Source organism: Nannospalax galili, unplaced genomic scaffold (assembly GCF_000622305.1).
Source record: "Nannospalax galili isolate Female #2095 unplaced genomic scaffold, S.galili_v1.0 scaffold634, whole genome shotgun sequence".
Classification (NCBI taxonomy): Eukaryota; Metazoa; Chordata; class Mammalia; order Rodentia; family Spalacidae; genus Nannospalax; species Nannospalax galili.
In genome coordinates, this window is record NW_008336853.1 from 649,989 (window position 1) to 675,583 (window position 25,595).

A 25,595-nucleotide genomic window follows, 5' to 3' on the forward strand; every position below is an offset into this window, starting at 1 on the left:
TGATGTCAGAAAACTCAGGAGTAAGTCATATTTATTTCCTGTTTGTCACACCAACAGCTTATCTTGGACATATGTGACAACCATTTAGAATGCTCTCAGGTCCCCTGACCACTCCTGGGATCCGAAAACTGCCCCTTTTCTTCCCTCCCCTACCTGTTTAAACTAGAGCTCAACGCTTCCTACCAAAAAAGACCAGCAGAGGGCACCCTCTCCCTGGGGCCTGGCCCTGCAGCCACTGTGGTACAGGCGAAGGGCCAGGGAGTCCCTTACCCACAGCTTGGGCAATGTTCCTTCTCTTCACTAACTTGGCACCTGTTGTTTAGTGCCAGGGGGCCACTCATACATGCAGTATCTGCATTCTTTTTGGAAGTGCATCATTAAACCCAACAAACAACACAGGAGCTTGCCAACGAATCCAAAGTCAGCCTTCTGACAGCTGGTGTAAAACTCTCAGATATTTGCTCTCTCCCCAAATTCTCTCTCTCTTGGAAAGTGGGTGAGGAGGCAGCTGGAAAGGATGTGAGGTGATGTGCACCCCCAACCTCCATTCTTAGAGGCATAAAGTCTCCACCATGTAGTGGCAGGGGACTGGGGAACTCCCAGTAGAGAAGTAGGGATGGGCCAGGGCAGTCTTGGCTGAGATCCGCTGACCAGGGTCATAGTGCAGAAGTTTCTGGAAAAGAAAGACAGAGGTTGAACCTGGTGCAACCAGAGTAGGAAGAGGAATTCTTTTCAAAGGTCCCAGAAGGGCCTAAGATCCAGAGAGGCTGCTTTCAAATCCAGAGCTACATGAAGCCACTGCCTGCCAGCTAGCTCTGTGTGCGCCCGCGCGTGTGCATACAGTTCCTCCACTTTCCTCTATTGCTCACCACCCTTTTCTAAAATTAAAATTTATTTATTTTTATTTTATGTACATGACTTTTGTCTGTATGTATGTGTACCTGTGTTGTGCAGTGCTTTCAGTGGCCAGAAGAGGACATCATATCCCCTGGAACTGGAGTTACAGAGGGTTGTTAGCTGCTATGTGGGTGCTGGGAATCAAACCCAGGTTCTCTGAAAAGCAGGCAGTGCTCTTGACCACCGAGTCCTCTCTCTAGCCCCAACACCCTTTATTTACTGATGGAGTCGTCTCCCCTGCTTGAGCCTCTCAGCTTTTTGTTGCTGTTTTTTTTTTTTTTTTTTTTTTGAGACAAGGTTTCCCTGTAGTCCTAGCTAGCCTGGAACTGGTTATATAAACCAGTTGGCCTTGATCTCACAGACATCCACCTGCCTCTGCCTCCAGAGTGCTGGGATTAAACGCATGTGCCAACATGCCTGATTGCCTGTCAGCTTTTCGACCAAGTCTAGACACTCATAGAATCTGAGGTTAAAGCCTTAGTTTTGATTCCAAGCCTATGATTCATTCAGGTCTCCTTCAGGTAATCCAAATGCCACCAATCTCTTTCTGTGCTGAGGGCTTCAGGTTCTACCTGTTTCTGGTTGAGAACAGGCAGGTATGTTTCATGTTAATAAGCAACCCTTCCTAAACCTGTCCAGGGTGTGTGCACTTGGGGTTGGGCAGGACAGATAACAGTAAAGTGAAGGTGGCACTAACACAACCAAGGCCAGGCCTATCCAGGTTAGGTCGTTACCCTTAGGTCTCTAAACTCAGGATAGGAAAGGACCACTTCCAGGAAATAGCACAGGAAGGACCAGAGGCCTTAGCTGGAAGTACATACCATCCTGCTGGCACTAGGTGGGTAGGCAACATACACAGATGTCTAGAGAGCTGACCACACAGCCTGAAGATGAAAATCCTGCCCTTTCTTCCTCTGACCCAACACCAGGGTGTAAAGAGAAATGAGATCCGAAGCTTTGTGAGCAAATAGGGATGGCTCTGCCGGAGGCCTATTGGGCAGCTCCAGGGTTGATAAAGTAGCAGGGAGCAAGTCAGCCGGGAATGATCTGTTCTGAACAGCCAGCCCTGAATGAAGGATCAACCTTCTGAGAAAGGGTTATGGGGAGCACCAAGTGACACCAAGGAGGTGTGGCCTCTACCCAGGGAAGTGATCCGCTTAGATGGGGCATAAAGTTCACAGGGGTGAGTAATCAGAAACACCTAGCAACTAAAACAAAAAAGTGGGGGACAAGTGTCACGGCCCTAAAACAAAGCTAATTAGATCAGAGGAGTTTTAAAAGGGAAGATGAACATTGGACTTAACAGGAGAGAGACTTCCCAACTGAATAATCAATATATGCAGGGACAAGCCAAGTGTGTACAAGGGTCAGAGATGAGATCAGCTCAGACTCAGAGTGAGTTACACAAGAGGACAATGACAAAGGGGACACTCTGGAGCAGCTGCCATATGTGGGGTGCTATTCTTGCCCCCCCACCCCCATACTCACCATGAGCAGGTCCTTGCCCTGTGGTCCCAGACTAGGCACGATCTCCTCCAGTCCCTTCCTGGTCCACTTGGGGAAGCTGCTCTTAAAGTCAGGCAACTGGGTGACCCCTGGCCATGTGGCCTCACTGGGGGTCCCCAGGGTGTGAAAGATCCGAAACAGCTGGTCAATCTCTGAGTCACCAGGGAAAAGGGGTTTGCCAGTCACCTAGAACAGGAAAGACGGCAGAATGTGGGTTTTACATGATGCTTTCTCATATAGAGTCCAACACTGGGTAAGTGGCTAGGCACAGGGAATCAAGATATCTTTTCCAGGGCTATATTAAAAATTCTAGTCTTTTCTGGAATAAGGCTGGCTTCCCCATTCAGCCATAGACACCCCTCAATCCATCTCTAATAGAAGAAAACCCCAATAGGTTCCTGACTGCCCTAGTACTATGTAGCCCAGGTTGACCCTGAACTTAAGGAAATCCTCCTCCCCCACCTCCCCATCAGCCTTATCCCTCTCCTGTTTTATTTTTCACAGTGGTTGGGACTGAACCCAGAGCCTTGCACATGCTAGGCAGTTGCTGTACCATTGAACTCCGTTCCTTGTTTTTTTTTTGTTGTTGTTGTTTAGACATGGTCTTACTATGTACCCCCATAGACTGGCCCTGGACTCATAGAGATCTATCTGCCTCTGACTTCTGAGTGCTGGGATTGAAGGTGTGTGCCGCCGTATCTAGCAAGCCCTTTTTGTTGTTCTTTGTTTTGTTCATTTATTTTTATTTTGTGTGTGTGTTTTGTCTGCATGTATCTAAGTATACCCATGTGTACAATGCCATGGAGGCCAAAGGAGAGCACTGAATCCCCTGGAACTTGAGTTACAGACAGTTGTTAGCTGCCGTGTGGATGCTGGGAATTGAATCTGGGTTCTCTGCAAGAGCAGTCAGTGCTCTTAACCACTGAACCATCTCTCCAGTCCCAGCCACCCCCCGCCACTTTTTTTTGAGACAAGATGTTACTATGGCTGTCCTTGAACTTAAGATTATCCCAGTTCAAGGTTTTTTTTTGTTTTTGTTTTTCTGTCTTTTTGAGACAGGGTCTCTCTGTAAGCCCCAGCTGACCTGGAACTCACTATTAGACCAGGCCAGCCTCCATCTCACAGAGATCCTCCTGCCTCTGCCTCCTGCATGGTGGGATTAAAGGCATGCGCCACCACACCTGGCTTTTTTTTTTTTTCAATTCTTTAAATTTACATCTATTTGTTTGTTGTGTGTGTGCATGTGTATGCCTGTCAAAACACATGTGTGGAAGTCAGAGGCCAACTTCCATTTTCTCCTTCTACCATGTAGATTCCAGGGAAGGGAAGTCGAATCGTCAGGCTGGGCAGCAAGTGCCTCTACTCTTTGAGCCATCTCCCCAGCCTCTAGGCTCAAAGCCTGTCTTTTTTTTTTTTTTTTCTTTCAGTATTGGGAATTGAAACCCAGTACCTCCCACATGACTAGGCAAACATTCTTCCACTGTGATATACCCTAGCCCAGCCTGCTCCCCTCTACCATTTCTGCAAAGATGCAACCAATGCTCCAGACGTCCACAGCTGTTGAATAAATTTTGCTGCCCAAGAGGATCTCCGGGGCACGATACCACAGTGTCACCACCTATGGAGGCAAGAAGCGGCATCATTCAGGGTGGCTGACTGCACCAGTGACATCCTTTGGCTGTCCTCGGTCCCCTGGCCCCTGGCCCACACTACCTCATGGGTGTAGGTGCGCAGGGGTATCCCAAAGGCTCGAGCCAGTCCAAAGTCAGCCAGCTTGATGGCTCCGAACTCATTGATGAGCAGATTCTGGGGCTTCAGGTCTCGGTGGATGACCCGATGGGAGTGGCAGAAATTCACCCCTTGCAGCAGCTGAGAGAGATAGCTCTGTGGAGAAGAATGAGAGCCACTAACTAAGCGGAAGGTGGCTGTCGGGGGTGGGGGCTGTAGGATTGCCCTCTGGTCCTTCCCTGGGTACCTTGACCAAGCGCAGGGGAAACTCTGAGGCTGGGGTGGAATCTAGGTACTTCTTCAGGTCCTGGCTGAGGAACTCGAATACCAGGCACAGCTTCTTCTCTCTATGGACCACATCCAGCAGCCTGGCGGGGAGATGCCAGTTAGGATGTGCTATCCAGGGTTCGGGCTCCCCCACTTTCTTTCCCTACTCACTTGACAATGTTGGGGTGCTTCAGTTCTTTGAGCAAGGAGATCTCCCTGATAGCAGTGCTGGGGACCCCCTCGGTCTCCCTGTAGGAAAAGATAGAACCCCAACAGCACAAGGAGGAGTCACTTCTGGCCCAGGGGGTTCATTTCTTCACAGAAGGCCTGTCCAAGATGGAGGATCTGTGCTCCTCAGCACATAACCACCAAGCTCCACAGAGGTTGGGCAAACGCTGGTCACAGGACAGGGAGGTGGAACATGGACAGGTAAGGGCTACCTCTTTGTGGTCATCCCAGATTTGAATGCAAGCCCCTCAAATGAAGGCAGGATATGGTATTTCCCTGGGGGAAAGATGGGGCCCCAGGACTGTCCCAACACTCACAAATCCAGCCTGATCTTCTTGAGGGCCACAAACTGCCCAGTGTCCATGTTCTTGGCCTTATATACGACCCCATAGGTGCCCTCTCCGATTTTCTCTACTTTCTGGAACACATCCATGTCTGTGGAGCTGCCAGGGAAACACGGCATCCAGCCTTTCAAGTCCCACACACAGCATCTGTGCCACCCACCCCACTCCAACCTGCATAAAACACCCTGCCGAGCCCAGGCCCAGGTTGCCTAGCTTGCTACCTGGGCTGCCTGCAACCCATCTTGATTGGGAGGATGGCTCAGGGTCAGGAGCCAGCAGAGCCCCAAGAGCCTCCAACTCAGCCCCAGGCCTGTTCTCCATCGACCAGTCCATACTACTCCTGCCTCGGACTGCGCCTCAGCCCGCGCCTCAGCCCAGGCAAACCTATGCTCTGGGGTCACAAAACTCTACCCAGAAAAGCTACACAGCAGTGGGTGACAGCACAAGGCTGAGGTTAGGAGTCAGCAAGGGTTTCTGAGGCCACAGTCCTGCCCTGGGCCACATGGTCAGGACCCAGGGCCCTGTCTTGGCCTATTTGGCAATTCTTAGCTTCTTCTGAGGGCAGAACCTCAGTAGGGGTGACCCCTCTGGGTCTCAACGCCCTCCAACTCTGCCTCTGGGCTACTCACCTTTCCCTCCCAGTCTCCCAGCCCAGAAGTCACCAGAAACCCCTCAGCAGGCTGCAGCTTTTCTGTCAGGCAGGCTGCCTGTGGCTCCCCCTACTGGCCCCAGCTGGCGCTGCACCACACACACACATTGTAAGATGACACCCTTTATTCACAAGGACATCCAGGAACCCTCCAGGCTCCACATAAGCCCCAGGGCCCAGCAGCTCACTCCCTGTAGTCTCTTGGGGGGTGTTTGGGGGGGAGTCAGAAATTTTTGTTTTGATTTTGAGACAGGGTATCGTGTAGTCAGACTGGCCTTAAATACCTCATTCTCCTGCCTCTGCCTCCCAAGCACTGGGATTACAGGCATGTGTCACCATGTTGGCATGGGGTGTCAGATCTCAACACTTGCTCTTTGGGCTTTGATTTATGGGCCAGTCCAAAGTTCTGGGAAGGGGCACCTGCCCCTCTGCTCTTCAGGCTGTCACTCGGGGGGAGTGTCTACGGTCTGTAGTGGCTCAGGAGCAGGTGGAAGGGTTTGGTAGGTGCTGGTGGTCGCTATTCCCTTCTTGTCCCTTTTTTGCTGGTACAGCCTCTGTTCACAGATGGCTTGTTCTAACAAGGACAGATTCATCCCCTCCACACAGGTCAGCACTCGGGCCTTCACCACGGAACCTCCGTCTGAAAGACAAATGTCAAGACATTAGCAGGTACTGACCAGAGTGTCCACAACATTCTACCAATGCTTCTAGATGTTTCCATGACTTGTCCAGTTCTGGTTTTGACAGACAGGATGGTAGAAGGCACACACACACACACACACACACACACACACACACACACACACATAAAATAATGTGAGTTTTGACAGACAGGATGGTAGAAGGCACACACACACACATACACACACACACACACACACACACACACACAAACCACTGGCAATTTGTCTCCTTTGGGACTCAGAACAGTGGCCCTGCCCAGTACTGCAGGGCATATCTAGAACTTAGTGGACAGCCTGAAAAATCTCTCTCCAGGAAAGAGGATCCAGGTAGACAGACCTCCATTTCCTACCTTTACCATTAATTCCTTTGCCTCCAAAGTGCCCAGGATTGAGGAGTCTCTCTGTGTGAATTGAGAGGCCTACTTGGCACCAGCATCATTGGAAATTGGCTTGAAGAGAAATACATGCTTGGCAAATCCAGGGGACCATGTTCCAGGCAAGTCTGGCCTTATATCAGCAAGTCACCCACCTTGGGTGAGAAATTTGAGGGCTTGCTAGCAGATGTATGGGTAGCCTGATACTTAATGGCTATCTATATGCACATGACATCAAACAAGCCATCTGGGGTCTGCTCAACGGGTGTTTAGATTTATTTATTCACTTTTAGAAAGGGTTTCATATAATCCAGGCTGTCCTGAAACTTGCTATGTAGTTTAGGTTGACCCTGAACACCTGATCCTCCTGCCTATACCTCCCAACTGCTGGGATTACAGGTGTGAGCCACCATGCTTAGCTTAGAATTTTTTTTCCTTGAGTCTTCTTTGCTTGAGTAAATATACTCAATGTGAGACATTACTCCATCTATTTTTGATACCTTTGAGATACAAGCTTTCTGTCAAAAGTCACCTACACAGGGTACATTTGGAAATGGAGCATAAGTTTCCCAGTGTAAGCTTCCATTAGTCCCAGGCTGAGCCTCAAAGATGGCATGAATTACAGAGGCCTCATCGAATAGCCCTATCTGGACCTACTGATGGGTGTTGGTTGCCAATTCTTACCATTCAGGCCTCCTCTGCACAGGGGGTATCAATCAAACATTCACTCCACACTGAGAGGCCTGGCCTCTGGGAACATACTTAAATACACAGAAGAGTTTAAAAGGTGGGTGGGATGACTGGAGAGATGGCTCAGCAGTTAAGAGCACTGGTTGCTCTCGCAGAGGACCAGGGTTCAGTTCTCAGCACCCACATGGTGGCCCACAAACTTCTTGTTCCAGGAGATTTGACACCTTCTGGCCTCCTTGGGCATTTCATGACATGGATACATTATGTTTGCTTACATACATGCAGACAAAATACTCATTTACATAAAATTAAAATAACTTTTTATTTTATTTTTCGTCTTTTTTGAGACAGGGTCTCCCTGTAGCCCCAGCTGTCCTGGAACTCACTATGTAGGCCAGGCTGGCCTTGAACTCACTGAGATCCACCTGCCTCTGCCTCCCAAGTACTGGGATTAAAGGCATGAGCCACCACGCCCAGCCCTTAAAATAAATTTTTAAAAAACTTAAAAAAGGGGCTAGAGAGATGGCTCAGCGGTTAAGAGCACTGACTGCTCTTACAGAGGATCCGGACTCGATTCCCAGCACCCACATGGCAGCTATGAACTGCCCTTAACTCCAGTTCCAGGGGAATCCGAAGCCCTCTTCTGACCTCCGCGGCATTGCATGACACTGGTGCGCTCACATACATGCAGGCAATACACTCATACACATAAAATGAAAATAATGAATAAAACATTAAAAAAAAATTAAAAGCAGTCAGAGTGCAGTAGATGTGAGTAAATGACAAGGCAGGGAACATGGGGAACAGGGGTCTCTTAGGACGTATGTCCATGGGCGGGACAGTCAGGGCTGGGCAGACAGAACACAGAATACATTACTTTTATTTTATTTACTCTTAAAGATTATTTATCTGTGTGTGTGTGTGTGTGTGTGTGTGTGTGTGTGTGTGTGTGTACCACAGTGTACAAGTATCCCCGGAGGCCAGAAGAGTGTGTCAGATTCCCTGAAACTAGAGTTTCAGGTGGTTATGAGACACCCAACAAGGATGCTAGGAATTGAACTCAGGTCCTCTGGAAGAGTAGCAAGCACTCTTAACCTATTGAGCTATCACTCCCAGCTCCATTACTTTTAAGTTCATTAATCATTTTCTTCTTTCCTTCTTTTTTTCCCTCTTTTGAAACAGGGTCTCCTTGTAGCCCCAACTGGCCTGGAACTCTCTTTGTAGACCAGGCTGGCCTTGGTCTTATAGAAATCTGCCTACCTCTGCCTGTGCCTGCCTCCCAAATGCTGGGGTTAAAGGCATGTGTCATCATGCCTGATTTAAATCCAATAATCTTTATTGGCTTCATTTTTTATTCTAGACTAGGGTAACACTTAATTCCATAAAATAAATGTTCTACAGAATGGATGACTTCTTACTGGCATGACTGGGCTGAGGCTGACAGGGTCCTCTTCTCCATCTGGAGGGAAGTAGCTAAGGATGGGTGTGATCCATACAATTTGAGGACTGCTGCTGGTGGCCTCAATTTTAGCTGGGGTAGAAGAGGTACGGTAAACTGGCATGATGGTACTTGCCTGCAATCCTAGTGCTTAGAAGTGTGAGGCTGAATGACATCTTATTTCAAAAAGTAAGTAAGGGTGGGGATAAGCTCACTAACAGAGTACTTGTCTATCATGTACAAAGCTTCGGAACTGCCAAAAGCTTAAAAAAAAAAAAAAGAGGACTGGAGAGATAGTTCAGGGGTTAAGAGCAAATATTGTTCTTGCAGAGGACGAGATTTCTGTTCTCAGGCTCACAACCATCTGTGACTCCAGCTCCACAGAGGATCCGAGTTCCATGGGCACCCATACACATATACACAAAGCTACACACAGATGCAGATATGTATAATTAAAACAAAATAAAAAAGAAAAAAGAAAGGGTTGGGGATGTAGATCAGTTGGAGTGTTTGCCTAATGTGCAGAGTCCTGGCTTCGATCTCCAGCCCTGCATAATCTGGGCATGATGGCACACACCTGGAGTCCCAACACATCGGAGGGAGAGATAGAAGGATCAAGGTTCAAAGTCATCCTCTGCTACACAGCCATTTGAAGGCAGTCTGGGATACATTATATAAGACCCTGTCTGAGAATAGTAAAAACAGAAACAACAAAAAGGTGAAGAAATTTTTCTGGGAGGGACAGGAGAGGTGAAGGTGAAGAATTCCATATCAGGAAATGCCTAATTAACTGTCCTAGAGCCCGAGACAGGCCAACAAGGACTACAGGAAATGTTTCTAGGCAGCCTGGAGAAGAGGGGCTTAGTGATGTAAGAGACTTTGAACTCACTGTGTCATGAGTCCACAAGGAACTCGGTGGCCTTTCATCAGTGGATATGATCAGGGATGGAGGTTCGGACTGCACCAGGCAGGAAGGATGGAAGGCAAGGGCTGAATCCTGTGCCAGAAAATGTCTAAAAGATACCTGAGGCCCAGCTGGGGGTGGGGAGGCAGGAGCAAGCTCAGAAGTCCCAAGGTCACACATCCCGACAGAGCTGAAGGATACATTGGAAAGGAGTGAAAGGGCAGGAAGATACTGAGAGCGAATTTTCCACAGCAGAGGCAGATGATTCTGGAAAGAACAGGTCCAAGGTGCCAGGTGTAAGAGATGGAACTGGAGCAGAGGTGAATGGTGATGTAACTGGTTATCAGCAGAAGACAGGAGAGGGACCGCATGCAACAAGAAACCTGAGCAGCAGGAGGACTCTGGACTCACCTTGGGGCTCTGTGGGGGTGTGGGAGCTGAGTCAGGCCCAGCGGGAGGACCTGCTGGCCTGGAAAAAACCAGGTTTTAGCAAAGTACTAGAAAGAAAATTGGAGCATAACAAGGACACTGAAGGAGACACAAACTGATGAGGCAGTTAACGGGAAGGGGAAGGCTTTCTAGAGCAGGATGGGGTCAGAGGGAAGAAATGAGACCATGGCAGGATTTGGGACAATGGCTCAAGGACAGCCATGGATATAGTCAGTAACCTTTATGAAGGACTACCACCACTGAAGTTTAAGCATGGCAGGACAACTATGGTACATGGGAACTGTGTTTGTGTGTGTGCGCATGCATGCAAATATGTGAGTACAAATGTGTGTGTGTGCATGTGTGGGCATGTGAACTGAACCAAAAATCTCTTGCCAGGCAACTATTCTACCATCGAGCTAATCCCCACCTTGCTTTCTTTTATTTTCTTTCTCTTCCTTCCTTCCAAAAAATATTTTTTTTTATGTGTATGAGTGTATTGCCTACATATACGTAAGTGCACCTGTGTGTGCAGTGCCTGTGGAGGGCAGAAGGGGGCGTTGGATCCCCTGGAACCTGGGTTACCAATGGTTGTTTACCACCATGTGGGTGCTAGGAACCAAACCTGGGGAACTCTGCAAGAGCAGCCAGTGCTCTTAACTGCTGAGCCACCTCTCCAGCCTCCTCCCTCCCTCCCTCCCTTCCTTTCTTTTCAAACTTTTGTTTTTGTTTGGTTTTTGGAGACAGGGTACTCCTATAGCCCCAGCTGGCTTGGGACTGTAGACCAGGTTGGCCTCAACCTCACAGAGATCCACTTGCCTCTGTCTCTGCCTCTGGAATGCTGGGATTAAAGGCATGTGCAATCACACACGGCCTTTTTAAAAATTTATTATTTTTATTTTATATGTATGAGTGTATTGCCTGCATGTGTTTAAGTGCACCCGTGTTATACAACACTCTTGGCCTTTTTAAGCTTTTTGAAAAAGGGATCTGGAAGCCTGGAGTGGTGGCACACACCTTTAATTCCAGCACTTGGGAGGCAGAGGCAGGTGGATCTCTGTGAGATTGAGGTCAGCCTGGTCTACATTGCAAGTTCTGGGTCAGCTGGGGCTACAGTGAGGCCCTGTCCCCAAAAAACCAAAAAAAAAAAAAAAAAAAAAAAAAAAAAGAAATAGAAAAGAAAAAGGGATCTGGATAAGATGCCCAGGCTCACATTGACTATTGAATTTACTCAGTAGCCCTAGCAGGCCATGAACTTCCAATCTTCCTTCAGTCTCTTATAGTCCTCTACCACCAGGCCCATTTGTTGATGACAACTAACTGAATATTTCAAGACAACTAGCAAAGAGGATTTTGAATGTTCCTAACAAATACACACATGATAAATGTTTTGGGGGATGAATATGCCAATTATTTGATTTGATCAATTATTGCCAATTGCCTGCTTACGTTGAAATGTCACATTATATGGTATGTACCAACACCATGTGTCAATTAAAACATTTTAAAGAGCCAGGCATGGTGGCACGTGCCTTTAATCCCAGCACTCAAGAGGCAGAGGCAGGCAGATCTCTTTGAGTTCCAGGCCAGCCTGGTCTACATAGCAAGTTCCAAGTCAGCCAGGACTACATAGTGAGACCTTGTGACATCTTGTCTCAAAACAACAAAAACACTTCAAATAACTTTTTAAAAGAGGAGAAAACAGGGCTGGAGAGATGCCTCAGCAGTTAAGAACACTGAATGTTCTTGCAGAAGACCAGGTTCGAATCCCAGCACCCACATGGCAGCTAACAACTGCATGTAACTCCAGTTCCAGGGGATCCAACAGCCTCTCTGTCCTCCTTGGGCATTGCATGACACAGGTGCACTTACATGCAGGCATAACACTCATACACATAAAATAAAAATAATAAAATATTAAAAAAAAAAGAGGGGGCCGGGTGCGGTGGTGCACGCCTTTAATCCCAGCACTCAGGAGGCAGAGGCAGGCAGATCTCTGTGAGTTCAAGGCCAGCCTGGTCTACATAGTGAGTTCCAGGACAGCTGGGGCTACAGGGAGACCCTGTCTCAAAAAGACCAAAAAAAAAAAAAAAAAAAAAAAAAGGCAAACAGGGCTGGAGAGATGGCCTAGCAGTTAAGAGCACTGACTGCTCTTGCAGAGGACCGGGGTTCAATTCCCAGCTAACAACCATCTGTAATTCCAGTTCCAGGGGGATCCGATGCCTTATTGGAGCCTCTGTACTATGGATAGCACAACACGGGTGCATTTACCTACATGCACCCGTGTTGTGCAATGCCGGAGGAGGACAGAAGAGGCCATCGGATATGTATGGACAGGAACCCCGAGGCCATGGATGACATGAGTCTGGCAGCAGACTCAGATCCTGGAGGTTTATCACACAGCTTGCATAGCTTCAGCCTTCAGCCTTAGCTAGATGCAAAGATGTCAGAAAGTCCCTTTAACAGGCCTCTCCTTTGTCCGAGGAACCATCAACCTAGACACGGGGCACAACACACATCTGACTGACCTCGATAACCTGACAGGACTTAAGGCCAGTCCCGAGGAGGTTGAAAGCATCCAGACAGTGTGCCCTCTGCCCAGGTGAGTTCAGGGCAGCCACAGCCATGCTTAGCCTCGACACTGCTCCATCCACCTCTCCACTCTTTAATTCCTTGTTCCAACTATGAATGGCATACACATAATACTCGGGAAAATCAAGAAATGTTTTACAAGGTAAACAAAAACCAAACACATTGGGCTGTAAATACTGAGAGGCGTAAAGGAAGCAGCACCCATGAAGGTGTATCACGTGGCCTTTCATGAGATGCCAGTTCTGGGTTCAAATGTGGGGCTGCTTGGGTCTTCCTCATGGAGCATATGGGAAGTGTGTGATGTCAGATCATTTCAGACTTAGTACAGACTGAGGCAGCCTGACCCCCAAGAACAATGCTCTCCTCAATCTGCTACCTAATGACTTTACAACTGATAGTGATGATTACCTGGATTTATTATTTCAGAAGCAGGGTTTTAAAAAAATGGTGACTTTGGGGGCTAGAGAGATGGCTCAGCTGTTAAGAGCAGCAGCTGCCCTTGCAGAGGACTGAGGTTTGGTTCCCAGCACCTACATGGCAGCTCTCAACCACCTATAACTCCAGTTCCAGGGGATCTGATACACTCTTCTGGTCTCTGTAGGCACTGCATGCCATGCATGTGGTATACCTACACACATGCAGGCAAAACATTCATAAACATTAAAAAAAATAAAATGTTAGCAGGGCGTGGTGGTGCACGCCTTTAATCCTAGCACTTGGGAAGCAGAGGCAGGCAGATCTTTGCGGGTTCGAGGCCAGCCTGGTCTACATGGTGAGTTCCAGGAAAGTTGGGGCTACAGGGAGACCCTGTCTCAAAAAGACAAAAAAAAATGTTAAGTAGTGATTTTGGGGCTATGAGTGGATCTCAGTGGTAAAGCAGTTGCCTAGCATGCATGAGGCCCTGGGTTTGATTCTCTGCACTATAAACAAAAAGAATTAAAGAAAGACCAGTAAGGTGATACATGCCTGCAATCTCAGCACTTTGGGAGGTAGAGGCAGGAGAATCTTGAGTTCTAGGCCAGCCTGGTCTACACAGTGAGTTCTTGGACTGGAATACAAAGTGAGCCTTGTCTCAAAAAACAAAACAGAACCAGGACTAGAGAGATGGCTTAGTGGATAAGAGCACTTGCTGCTCTTGCAGAAGACTCGTTTGGTTCCCAGCACCCACTTCAGGTGGTTAACAACTACGATAACTCCAGTTCCAGACACTTTTGGCCTCCTCAGGCACCTGCACTCATGTGTACATATCCACACACTGACACAATGCACATAATTTAAAAACAAAAACAAAACAAACAAAAACAATAAACAAGCTGGCATGGTGGCATATTACCTGTAATGCCAGCACTTGGGAGGCAGAGGTAGGAAAATCAGGAGGAGTTCTGGGTCATCTTTGGCTACATTGAGAGTTCAAGGGCAAGCGTAGACTACCTGAGATTCCGTATCCAAAAACCAGTTTAAAAAGTCCAAAGTTAATTAATTTAACTAGAATAGAGATTGATTGTATTGTTTTGCTTTTGAGCAAGTGTTACTTAATCCAGGCTGGCCTCACACTTGCTATGTAGCTGAGGATGACGTGAACTTCCTGCCTCCACCTCCTAAATGCTAGGATGACAGGCATATGCCACCATATTTCCCTAGGGTCATTTTATACTTTAAAGTTTTGTTTTTTTCATTTTTTTTTCCCAACAAATAACTACGGAATCCTGTGAACCGTGACACACTCCTGGCCTGCTGTCTCATCCTGGTTCCAATCCCTTCGCCTATGTGCAGCTGGCCATGAAGTTTCAATACTGGCAGTGGGATCCCAGGATCTCCCAGGACCCTGCAGGAAGTATGAGGGAAGCTCACATTGGTGGAGGGGCTGGGACTAGGGTCAAAGTGGAAATCATTTATAAAAAGGCCTTTCATGAGGCTGACAAGATGGCTTAGCAGTCAAGGTGCCTATCTTCAAGCCTGACAACCTGAGTTTGATTTCTAGCACCCACAACAGTGGAAAGAAAACAGACTTCCTACAAGTTGTCCCTGATCTCCACACACACACGCCTTGGCACGTACACACACATGCACTAAATAAGTGTAGAAAGTCAGACCTGGTAAAGCAAGCCTTTAATTTCCACACTCAGAAGGCAGAAGCAGTCCAGCCAGGACAACACAGTAAGACACTATCTTAAAACAAGAAAAAAAAGGCGCTTTGTGCTCCTCCTATACCTTCTCCAAATCAATTATGAGGAAGGAACTCTGTCCTCCAAGGCTTAAATCTGAATAAGATCAACTTTTAGTAAATCAAATGTAATTAAAGCAAGCACTATTTAATTACTTTTTCCCCTGACGTCTTTCATCCAGAGTTATAATCCATCATAATTTTTTTCTTTTGAGACAGTGTGTCACTATGTAGCTCTTGGCTGGCCTGGAACTCACTATGTAGATCACGCTGGCCTCCACCTCAGAGAGATCTGCCTCCCTCTGGAGTGCTGGGATCAAAGACATGTGACATTATGCCTAGCAATCCTTTTTTTGTTTGTTTTTTCCATTTTAGGAAAAAAAAAAATTTTTTTTGTCTTTTTTGAGACAGGGTCTCCCTGTAGCCCCAGCTGTCCTAGAACTCACTATGTAGACCAGGCTGGCCTCGAACTCACAGAGATCCACCTGCCTCTGCCTCCCAAGTGCTGGGATTAAAGGCGTGTGCCACCACGCCTGCCAGAAAAAATATTTTAATGGTTGATTTGCAACGTCTTTGCATCTTTGCCACATAAGGTCCCTTCTTGTTGGAACCCCCTCACAAGTGCTCTTCCCAAGCCCACTGGGAGGTAGCAGCCCCTCTCTGGAGAACACCCTCCCACTCTTGAGGCCTCCATCCTCCAAGGAGGCCAGCTCTAGGTCTAGGCCTTGACAGGCCCATTGCATGTAAGTTTTATTTAAAAAGTGGGCAAAACACTGTATTGTGCCCCTTTTCTGAATGCTATGGGACCAGCCCACAGCACTTAATTAAATAGAATGCTAAATAATCTTTTAGTGCTGGCAGAGAGGGGATGCCACAACAACAAGCCCCCTTCCTTGGACAGGCTCCTGCAGCCTCAGTGTCTCCACCTTTTTGAGACAGGGGTAGCCCCAACTGTCCTGGAACTCACTTTGTAAACCAGGCTGGCCTTGAACTCACAGAGATCCACCTGCCTCTGCCTCCTGAGTCCTGGGATTAACTGTGTGCGCCACCACGCCCGGCTCCCTTTTTTTAAAAAAAATATTTTATTTATTATGGGGCTGGAGAGATGGCTCAGAGGTTAAGAACACTGGTTGTTCTTGCAGAAGACCTGGGTCTGAATCCCAGCACCCACATGGCAGCTAACAACTGTCCGTAAGTCCAGTCCCAGGGGATCCAACAGCCTCTTCTGACCTCTGCGGGCATTACACAACATGGGTGCATTTACCTACATGCATACACATAAAATAAAAATAAATTAAAAAAATTTAAAATAAATAAATATTTTATTGACTGTATGTACGTGAGTGCACCCGTGTTGTGCAATGCCAGCAGACGTCTGAAAAGGGGTTTGGATTTCCCTGGAACTGGAGTTAAGGACATGTGAATGCTGGGAATTGAACCCAGGTCTTCTGCAAGAGTAGTCAGTGCTCTTAACTGCTAAGCCATCTCTCTAGCCCCCTTGATTTTTTTTTTTTCTTTTTTGAGACAGGGTCTCCTTATAGCCCCAGCTGTCCTGGAACTCACTATGTAGACCAGGCTGGCCTTGAACTCACAGAGATCCACGTGCCTCTGCCTCCCAAGTGCTGGGATTAAAGGCGTGTGCCACCACGATGGGCAATTTTTTTTAAAATTACAAATCAAGAGATCTAAATGTGCTTGGCATGGTAGCAAACACCTGTAATCCTAGCACTTACAAGGCTGACTCAAGAAGATTAAGAATTTGACACCAGGCTACATAGAAAGTTCCAGGCCAAGCCGGGTGTGGTGGCTCAGCACTCGGGAAACAGAGACATAAGGATCATACGTTTGAGGCCAGCCTGCTCTGTCTATATAGGGAGTTCAGACTAGTCACAGAAATAAAACCTAAGCCACACTCACCACCAGCAGCAAACAACAAGGTTTTAATCTGTCAATCTCGACTCTTACTTTGCTTCTTTTAAATTCTCTACAACGAACACATATTTTTTGATGATTGGTCAGGGAAGCACATGCTTACAGAAAGAGAGAAAACAGACCATGAGACACACAAAAATGGGGCCTCAGTGATAGGCCCCACAAGGGGAGAGAAAAGCCACTGGCCCATCTCTATGACCCAGCAGCCCAGCCTGCAGGGGTAAAGAATGCCTTCAATGCTCTCCTTTTTAATGCTTGGGATGGAACCCAGGGTTCACGCTGGGCAGAGGCTCCACTACCTAGCTACAACTCTTCATGCCAGACAGATTGTTCCAGACTATTTTATTCTTTCCCTTGCTTTTTGTTTTTCTTACCTTGACTTCCTGGCCCCACCATCTCTTGAGCCTTGGTGTTCAGGAAATATCTATAAGACTCGGAATAAGGGCTGGTGGACAGATTAGAAAAGACTTAAGCACACTATCTGACACCGTGCCAGGATGCACCACAGGCCCTCAGAAATCTGTGACTTCCTTCTTTTTTCTTCACTTCCCCAAGGTGACCATCTGTTCAATCTCCCTCTCTGTGAGTTTGCATCACATGGCTGGTACATTCTGAGGCCAATCACGTCTCTTTCCCAACAGCTCTTGACTTTGTGTGCTGATCTGGGAGCCACATTAATCCAAGTGAATCATCCCACTGGGTTACAGGCCAGGCCCATCCCTAGTTTTTTGTTTGTTTAGTTCTTTGTGTGTGGGGCTCTTGGATACCACAGCACATGTGTGGAAGTCAGAGCGAAAACCTTGGATGTCAGTCCTTGCCTTCCACCTTGTTTGAGGCAAGGTCTTTGTTCACTACTGCGCACACCAGGCTAGTCTCCTATCTCTGCCTCCCATCTCCCTGTAGAAGTACTGGGATTACAAACACATGTCCAGGTTCCTGAGTTCTGGGGATTTGAACTCGGGTCCCCGTGTGTGCTGGATAGCGTTAATGTCAACTTGATACACCTGGGTTGAGGGAGTGTCAATTGGGGAATTACTTTCATTGGGCTGGCCTGTGGCCATGTCTGAGGGGTATCTTCTTGATTGTTGAGTGATGTGGGAGGGCCCAGCCCACTGTGGGTGGTGCCACCCCTGGGCAGGTGGGCCAGGGGAGCAAGCCAGTAAGTAGCATTCCTCCATGGCCTGTGCTCTAGGTTCCTGCCCTGAGTTCCTACCTTGGGCTCCCTGATGAACTGTAACCTGGGAGATGTAAGCCAAATAAACCTTTTCTTCCCCAAGTTGGTGTTGGTCAGAATGCTTTGTCATAGCAATGAAGAAACAGACTGGGACACCGTGTTTGCATGGCAAGCACTTAACCCGCTGAGCCATCTCAGCATCTCCACAGTCCAGTATTCCTGGTTCTTGATTTACCTAGAAGATGCCCCAGCTCATGATCCAGAATGATGCAGGATATGGGGGACTCAGCTTACCCTCCTCATGCTCCAGCTCCCCAAGGACCATGTACAGGGAGTCCACTTGTGCCTGGAATGGCTCCACCAATTTGGTACACACAAGCAGCTGGTACTGATCAGATTTATGCTTAGCTGTCAGGGTCACCAGGGAGCGTGCCATGTCGTAGAGGCACAACCTGGAGGGCAGAGGAAGTGGAGTAATTTCTACTCAAAAATAGGCTCACTGCCAAGCCCCAATGGTTTGGGGAAACCAATAAATCCATGGATATCGGGATCAGCCTCAACCTGATCCAAGAAATAAAAAGAAAAGCAACAACAGATCAGAACGAATGCTTACAAGCAAGCTACATTATAGAGTGGGGGATAACTGCTTTCTAATTCTCTTTCTCTTGCTTTTAACTTTGTTATGGCATCTTTTATGTGTGTGTCTGTCTACATACGGATGTCAGTGCAATGCCAGTAGAGGCTAGAAGAGGACACTGAATCCCCTGGAGCAGGAGTTTCAAGCAGTTGTAAAGCCATCACACATGGGTGGTGGTATCTGAAACCAGGTCCTCTGCATAAGCAGCAAGTGCATTTAATCACTGAACTGTCTCTCTGGCCTGTTATGGTATCTTTTCATGAGCAGAAACATTTTTTGCTGATGTCCAATATATTCAGGGTTTTTTTCTTTGCTAAAAATTTTTATTTCTGGGCCGGGTGTGGTGGCCATGCTTTTAGTCCCAGCACTAAGGAGGCAGAGGCAGGCAGATCTCTGTGAGTTCAAGGCCAGCCTGGTCTACATAGTGAGTTCCAGGTCAGCTGGGGCTACAGGGAGACCCTGTCTCAAAAAAATAAAAAACAAAAACAACAAAAAAAAATTATTTCTGTTTCTTAGCTAAACTGCAAGATTGTGAAGGTATGTTCCTGCTTATTTCCGGTCTCACGATGTTGTCCTGGCTGGCCCGGAACTCACAGAGATCTGCCTGTCTCCCTGCCTCTGCCTTTCAAGTGCTGAGACTAAAGGGATGTGCCACCATGCCCACCTTATTTTTTCTTTTGAGACAGGGTGGTGCCAAGCTGCCCAGGCTAGCCTTGAACTATTTCTCTGTAGCCTAGGCAGGCCTTGAAACTTGACACTTCCTGCATCAGCCTCCCAAGAAGCTGGAATTACAGGTATGCACCACCAAGCTTGGTATCACTTTAAAACACTAAACTCGGGGGTAATTTGTGACATAACAATATACAACTAATACAGTATTTACATATATGTATACACACATCCACTCAGATTTCTACTCATCTATAACACACAGGGAAAAATATATAAAGATCGTCACAAAAAGTTAGCAATGGTTGTCTGGACAATGCTTTTTGCTTTACCCCTTTGTGGGTTATCTATATTTAAAAATGGATATATATTAATTTTTAGTGTTATTTATAATTGGACAAAATTATAGTAACAACTATTTTTTTCTTTTTGGTCTTTCTTTTGAGACAGGGTCTCCCTGTAGCACCAGTTGTCCTGGAACTCACTATGTAGACCAAGCTGGCCTTGAACTTACAGAGATCCATCCGCCTGCCTCTGCCTCCTGAGTGCTGGGATTAAAGGCATGCATCACCACGCCTGGCAGTAAAAACTATTTTAATTGAGGTTTTTGGGGGAGAGGGAGTGTGGTGGTCTGAATGAACTTGTCCCCCATAGGCTCCAAGTATTTTGACATTTTGTGCCCAGATGGTGGCACTGTTTTGGGAGGTTTTAGAAGGTGTGGCTATCCTGCAGGAAGCATGTCACTGGGGGTGGGCTTAGAGAGTTCTTAAGCCTTGCAGGATCCCCAGTTGCTCTCTTGCTTCCTGTGCCTGTGTGATGATGTGAGAGCTTCATTTCTGCTGCTCCTGCTCAGCCACCTCCAGCCACCATGCCTCCCTGCCATATGGACTGTAATTCCCCTGGAACCCTAAGCTCAAATAAACTCTTCCTTTTATAAATCGCTTCAGTCAGTGTTTCTATCACAGCAACAGAAAAGTGACTAATACAGGGAGCTATCGCTCAGTACATGAAGAAACAACCAATCTCACCTGCCAAATGTTCGCAGTGTGCTCCCGTCAGGAACATGGCCGTCACTGACCTCCCAGGGGAAGTAATAGATCCCAGGTTTGGGAAGCATCATTGGCACCAGCAATCAAATAGTTAGGATGGGTTTTTGAAAATTCCTGATAAACCAAGCAGAGCACAAAATGTGTGAGACCAGCAATATTGGGAAGACCAGCTCCAGCAGCAGGAAGGGTTACGAAAGTTCAAGTGTTTTGATAGGTTATGAATTTACATGATAATGTACATACATGCATATAGATATCATATGTGTCTATCACGCTTTAACACATATACATTATACATAAGCAAAAGCTATGTGAGGAAATACTATTTCCACACCAATCTCCATACTCTTATCAACTGCATAGAGCTGTAGGGTCTCTATTGCTTTGATTATAAGATCAGCTGTAGATAACACATAAAAAAATGAGCCTGACTCATTCTAATCAAACTCTAGCTACAGAAAACATGTGTTTAGGTGATTTGGCCCATGCTGAAGTTTGCTAACTATGAACCTCGGAGAAAACCATTTAATTTCTTGTATATCCTTTGTGGATTAAAAAAAAAATCCTGGCATGGTAACACATGCCTTTAATCCCAGCTCTTGAGAGGCAGAGGCAGGTGGATCTCTGTGAGTTCGAGGCCAGCCTGGTCTACATAGTGAGTTCCAGGACAGCTGGGGCTACAGGGAGACCCTGTCTCAAAAAGACAGAAAAAAAAAAAAAAGGTGGCACTGATGGTGAAGTGTCTGCTGTGCAAGACTGACAGTGTGACTCCAATCTCTGGAACTCATGTTCAGGGTGGAAGGAGACGGCTGACTCCACAGAGTTATCCTCTGACTTTGACATTCAAGTCATGGCACATGCCTCTTTCCATTGTACACACATACAATAATAATACATTAAAAAACTTTAAACATAGGGCTGGAGAGATGGTTCAGCTGTTAAAGCCTCAGACTCACAACCAAACATTTAAAAAACTATGAGAATACATCTTTTCTTTGGGGGAGGGGATGTGGTGGGGTTGAGACAGAGCCTTACGATGTAGCCCAGGCTGGCCTTGAATTTATGACCTCATGCCTCAGCCTCCCAAGAACTGGGATTACATGCATGCAACACTACACCCAGTTCTCATGAGCATATATTTCCTTGTATTTTTTAAATTTTTTTTTGAGACAGGGTCTCCTTGTAGCCCCAGCTGGCCTGGATTCGCTATGAAGACCAGGCTAGCCTTGAACTCACAGAGATCCACCTGCCTCTGCCTCCCGAGTGCTGAGATTAAAGGCATGTGCCACCACACCTGGCTTTTAATATTTATTTTTATGTGTATGCATGTTTGTGTGAGTATATATCATGTGTGAAGGTGACCATGGAGGTTAGAAAAGGATGTCAGATCCCCTAGAACTGGAGTTACAGGCTGTTGTGAGTGATCTAACACGGATGATGGGAACCAAACTGGGATCCTCTGGAAGAGCATCAAAGGCTCTTAACCACTGAGCATCTCTCCAGCCCTTGGGTATATATTTCCTCTCCTTCTTATTTATGTAGACAGGGTTTCATGTATCTCAGGTTGGTGAGGGACTCCCTATGTAGCAGAGGATGACCTTAAACTGACCCTCCCTTACAGGTCTTTCGAGTATGTGTGTGCAGGTGTGGAGGCATCAGGCGTCTTTGTCAATTGCTCTCCAATTTGATTTTTTGAGGCAGAGTCCCTTACTTACTTAACACAGAGCTCTCTGACCTGGCTAGACTAGCAGACCAGCAAGTCCCAGGGCTCCTCCTCTCTCCACCTCCCAGCTCTGGGATTCTAGGTACACACTGCTGTTTTTGTGCAGGTCTTTATCTAGGTGTTGGGGATCCAAACTCAGATCATCACGTCTGCATGACAAGCACTTTACCAACTTAGTCATTTCTCAGCCCTTTTTTTTTTGTCTTTTTGAGACCGGGTCTCCCTGTAGCTCCAGCTGTCCTGGAACTCGCTATGTAGACCAGGCTGGCCTCAAACTCACAAAGATCCGCCTGCCTCTGCCTTCCAAGTGCTGGGATTAAAGGCGTGTGCCACCACACCCGGCCCAGCCCCTCCTTTTTTTGGGGTGGGGTGGGGGTCTCCTTATAGCACTAGTGGGCCTGGAACTCACTATGTAGACCAGGCTGGCCTTGATCTCACAGAACTCTGCCTTCCCCTGCCTCCCCAGTTCTGGGATTAAGGGCATGTGCCACCATGCCTGACTTCCAGATTCCACTTTTAAGATTTTTAAAACTTTATTATTGTGTATATATGTGGGGAGGGGGTGCGTGTGATGCAGAACAGGTATGGAGGTCAGTTTTTTCCTTTCACCTTTATGTGGGTTCTTGGGATCAAACTCAAGCAGTCAGGCTTTTGCAGTAAGTGCTTTGACCTGCTAAGCATTCTTGCTGGCCCAGTCTTCAACTAATTCTTTTTTAGAAATTAAAAAAAAAAATTAAATTATTTTTTATTTTATTTTATTTTATGTGTATGCGTGAATTGCCTGCATGTAGGTAAGTGCACCTGTGTCATGCAATGCCATGGTGGTCAGAAGAGGGCTTCAGATTCCCCTGGAACTGGCTATAGGGAGACCCTGCTTCAAGAATTTTTAAAAAATTTTATTATTTTATGTGTATGAGTGTATTGCCTGCATGTAAGTGCACCCGTGTCATGTAATGCCTACAGAGGTCGGCAGAGGGTATCAGAGTCCCTGGAACTGAAGTTAAGATGGCAGTTAGCTGCCATGTAGGTGCTGGGAACTGAACCCGGGTCCTCTGCTCTTAACTGCTGGGCTATCTCTCCAGCCCCTAGCCTCAGTCTCTTGAGTACAGAGATTACAGGTGTGCATTATCATGTCCAAATCCCTTTCATATATTTGTTTTTTTTTATTCCTATCTTATGGGGACTATTACAAATCTTAAATGTAATCTCAGCTAAATGAATTTTATAGTACTCAAAAGGATTATTTTTCATAACTTTTAAAGTTTTGAAATTACTAGAGTAAAAATGGATTCCTGAGTGGATGTAAAAAGTAAAGGGTGGGCTCAGTATAGAACATCTGCCTAGCTTGCATGAGACTTTGGGCTCTGTTCTTAAATAGAAGTTTGATGAAAAACATGCCTCAAGCTATGTCCCCATGGATCACTTGCTAATTATAAAGGGGAAAATGGTCCATTTCACAGTCTTCATGATATGGACCTCCTGATATGTACTGAGGAAGGCACATCAGTTCTCTGTAGACTTACCCAAACTGCATCATATGAATTTAATAATTATTAGACAAGGGCCAATAACATGGCTCAGCAGGTAAAGGTACGTGCTGCCAAGCCTCACAGCCTGAATTCAATCCTCAGGACTGACATGGTGGAAAGAGAGAACTGACTCCCTCAGGTTGTCCTCTGATCGCCACACATGCTAATGACATACTTGCACACCCCCCCATTACAAAAAAAAAAAAAAGAATAATCATACAAAGCCCTATTAAGGGACAGTCTACAATATCATACTTATATACTTCTTTTCTTTTGGTCTTTTTGAGACAGGGTCTCCCTGTAGCCCCAGCTGTCCTGGAACTCACTATGTAGACCAGGCTGGCCTTGAACTCACAGGGATCCGCTTGCCTCTGTCTCCCAAGTGCTGGGATTAAAGGCGTGTGCCACCATGCCCAGACCTTCACTTATATACTTCAAGAGCTAAAGTTCTAGAAAACAAAAAGTGCTCCAGTTTAAAAACAAAAACAAAAACAAAATAAAACTGGGCTGGGAGTATAGCTCAATGGTAGAGCATTTTCTTGCATGTGTGAGGCCCTAGTGCAATTCCCAGCACCAGAAAAAAAAAAAAAAAAAAGACTAAATTGATTTCTATTACTGGTTGCAATGTCTCTCTCAAAAGATTGTTGGAGTCCTAACCCTCAGTAAAGAGTCTCTATAGAAGTAATCAAGTTAACATGAGATCCTTTGGATAGAACCTAAAAAGAGGGGTAAGGGGTGTAGCTCAGTGCTCTATGGATGAAAAGAAGGGGAGAGGGGCTGAAGAGATGGTTCAGTGGTTAAGAAGGCATGCTGTGGGCTGGAGAGATGATGGCTCAGTGGTTAAGAGCACTGGCTGGACTTCAAAGGGACCTAGGTTCAGTTCCCAGTACCTCCATGGCAGCTAACAACCATCTGTAATTCAGTTCCAGGGGAGCCAATGCCCTCTCCATAGGCACTATATGACAGATGCACTTACAGACATGTAGGTAAAACATTCACACACATAAAAATAAAAAGAAGGGCCAGGTGTGACGGCATGCACCTTTAATCCCAACACTTGGGAGGCAGAGGCAGGTGGATCTTTGTGAGTTCAAGGCCAGCCTGGTCTACATAGTGAGTTCCAGGCCAGCTGAGGCTACAGGGAGACCTTGTCTCAAAAAAAAAAAAAAAAAAAAAAGACCAGAAAAATTAAAAAATAAGCACCCACATGGTGGATAACAATCATTCTAACTCCAGTACCAGTGGACCCAACACCTTCTTCTGACCTCCATGGGCACTTAATGATATGGGTGCATTTACATACATGCAGGCAATACACTCATACACATAAAATAAAAGTAATAAAATATTTTCAAAACAAAAAAAATGCAGATTGTTTTTCCACCCAAGTTCAGTTCCCAGATCCCATGCTGAGCAGCTCACAACTAACTGCCTGCAACCCTAGCTCCAGGGAGAGCCGATGCCTCTGGTCTCCAAGGTCACCTGCATTAGCGTACATACCCACACATATGTACTGGCTCAGCAGTTAAGTGGACTTCCTGATTTTCCAAGGCATTCAAGTTTGGTTCCCAGCACCCACATCAGGTTGCCCACAACTGCCTTGTAATGCGTCTGACCTCCAAGGGCACCCCCATGTATACAGCATCCATTCACAAAGAAAAACACATACATATAAATGAAAATTTTTAAAAGAATCTTTAAAAAAATACCACAGAGCTGGAGAGATGGCTCAGAGGCTAAGAGCACTGAGAACTGACTGCTTTTGCAGAGAACCTGGTTCAATTCTCAGCACCCACATTGTACACACAGGTGCACTTACATGCAGGCAAATCACTCATACACATAAAATAAAAATAAAAAAGCCAGGCATGGTGGCACATGCATTCAGTCCCAGCACTCAGGAGGCAGAGGCAGGCAGAGCTCTGTGAATTCAAGGCCAGCTTGATCTACATAGCGAGTTTCAGGGCAGCTCAGGCTACAAAAAAAAAA

At 46.6% G+C, this 25,595-nt stretch overlaps 2 protein-coding genes across 2 annotated transcripts in view; both read right to left on the bottom strand.

Annotated features, from left to right (window-relative positions):
- Positions 1-14: 14 nt before the first annotated feature.
- Cdk3 (cyclin dependent kinase 3) lies at positions 15-5,077 on the bottom strand. Its single transcript, XM_008831357.3, has 7 exons — positions 4,944-5,077; positions 4,570-4,647; positions 4,379-4,499; positions 4,117-4,287; positions 3,920-4,021; positions 2,386-2,589; positions 15-673 (listed from the first exon to the last, which is right to left on the bottom strand). The coding sequence occupies exons 1-7, from the start codon at positions 5,057-5,059 to the stop codon at positions 551-553; spliced, it is 915 nt and encodes a 304-aa protein (XP_008829579.1). The 5' UTR covers positions 5,060-5,077; the 3' UTR covers positions 15-550.
- Positions 5,078-5,729: 652 nt separating this feature from the next.
- The window catches only part of Ten1 (TEN1 subunit of CST complex), a 24,146-nt gene continuing 4,280 nt past the window's right edge, over positions 5,730-25,595 (bottom strand). The window contains exons 2-4 of the mRNA XM_008831363.3: positions 20,334-20,468; positions 18,294-18,451; positions 5,730-6,259 (exon numbers count right to left, since the gene is read on the bottom strand). Of these exons, the coding sequence (XP_008829585.1) occupies positions 6,063-6,259; positions 18,294-18,451; positions 20,334-20,425 (447 nt within the window). The 5' untranslated portion in view covers positions 20,426-20,468 and the 3' untranslated portion in view covers positions 5,730-6,062. The remainder of the gene's footprint in view (positions 6,260-18,293; positions 18,452-20,333; positions 20,469-25,595) is intronic.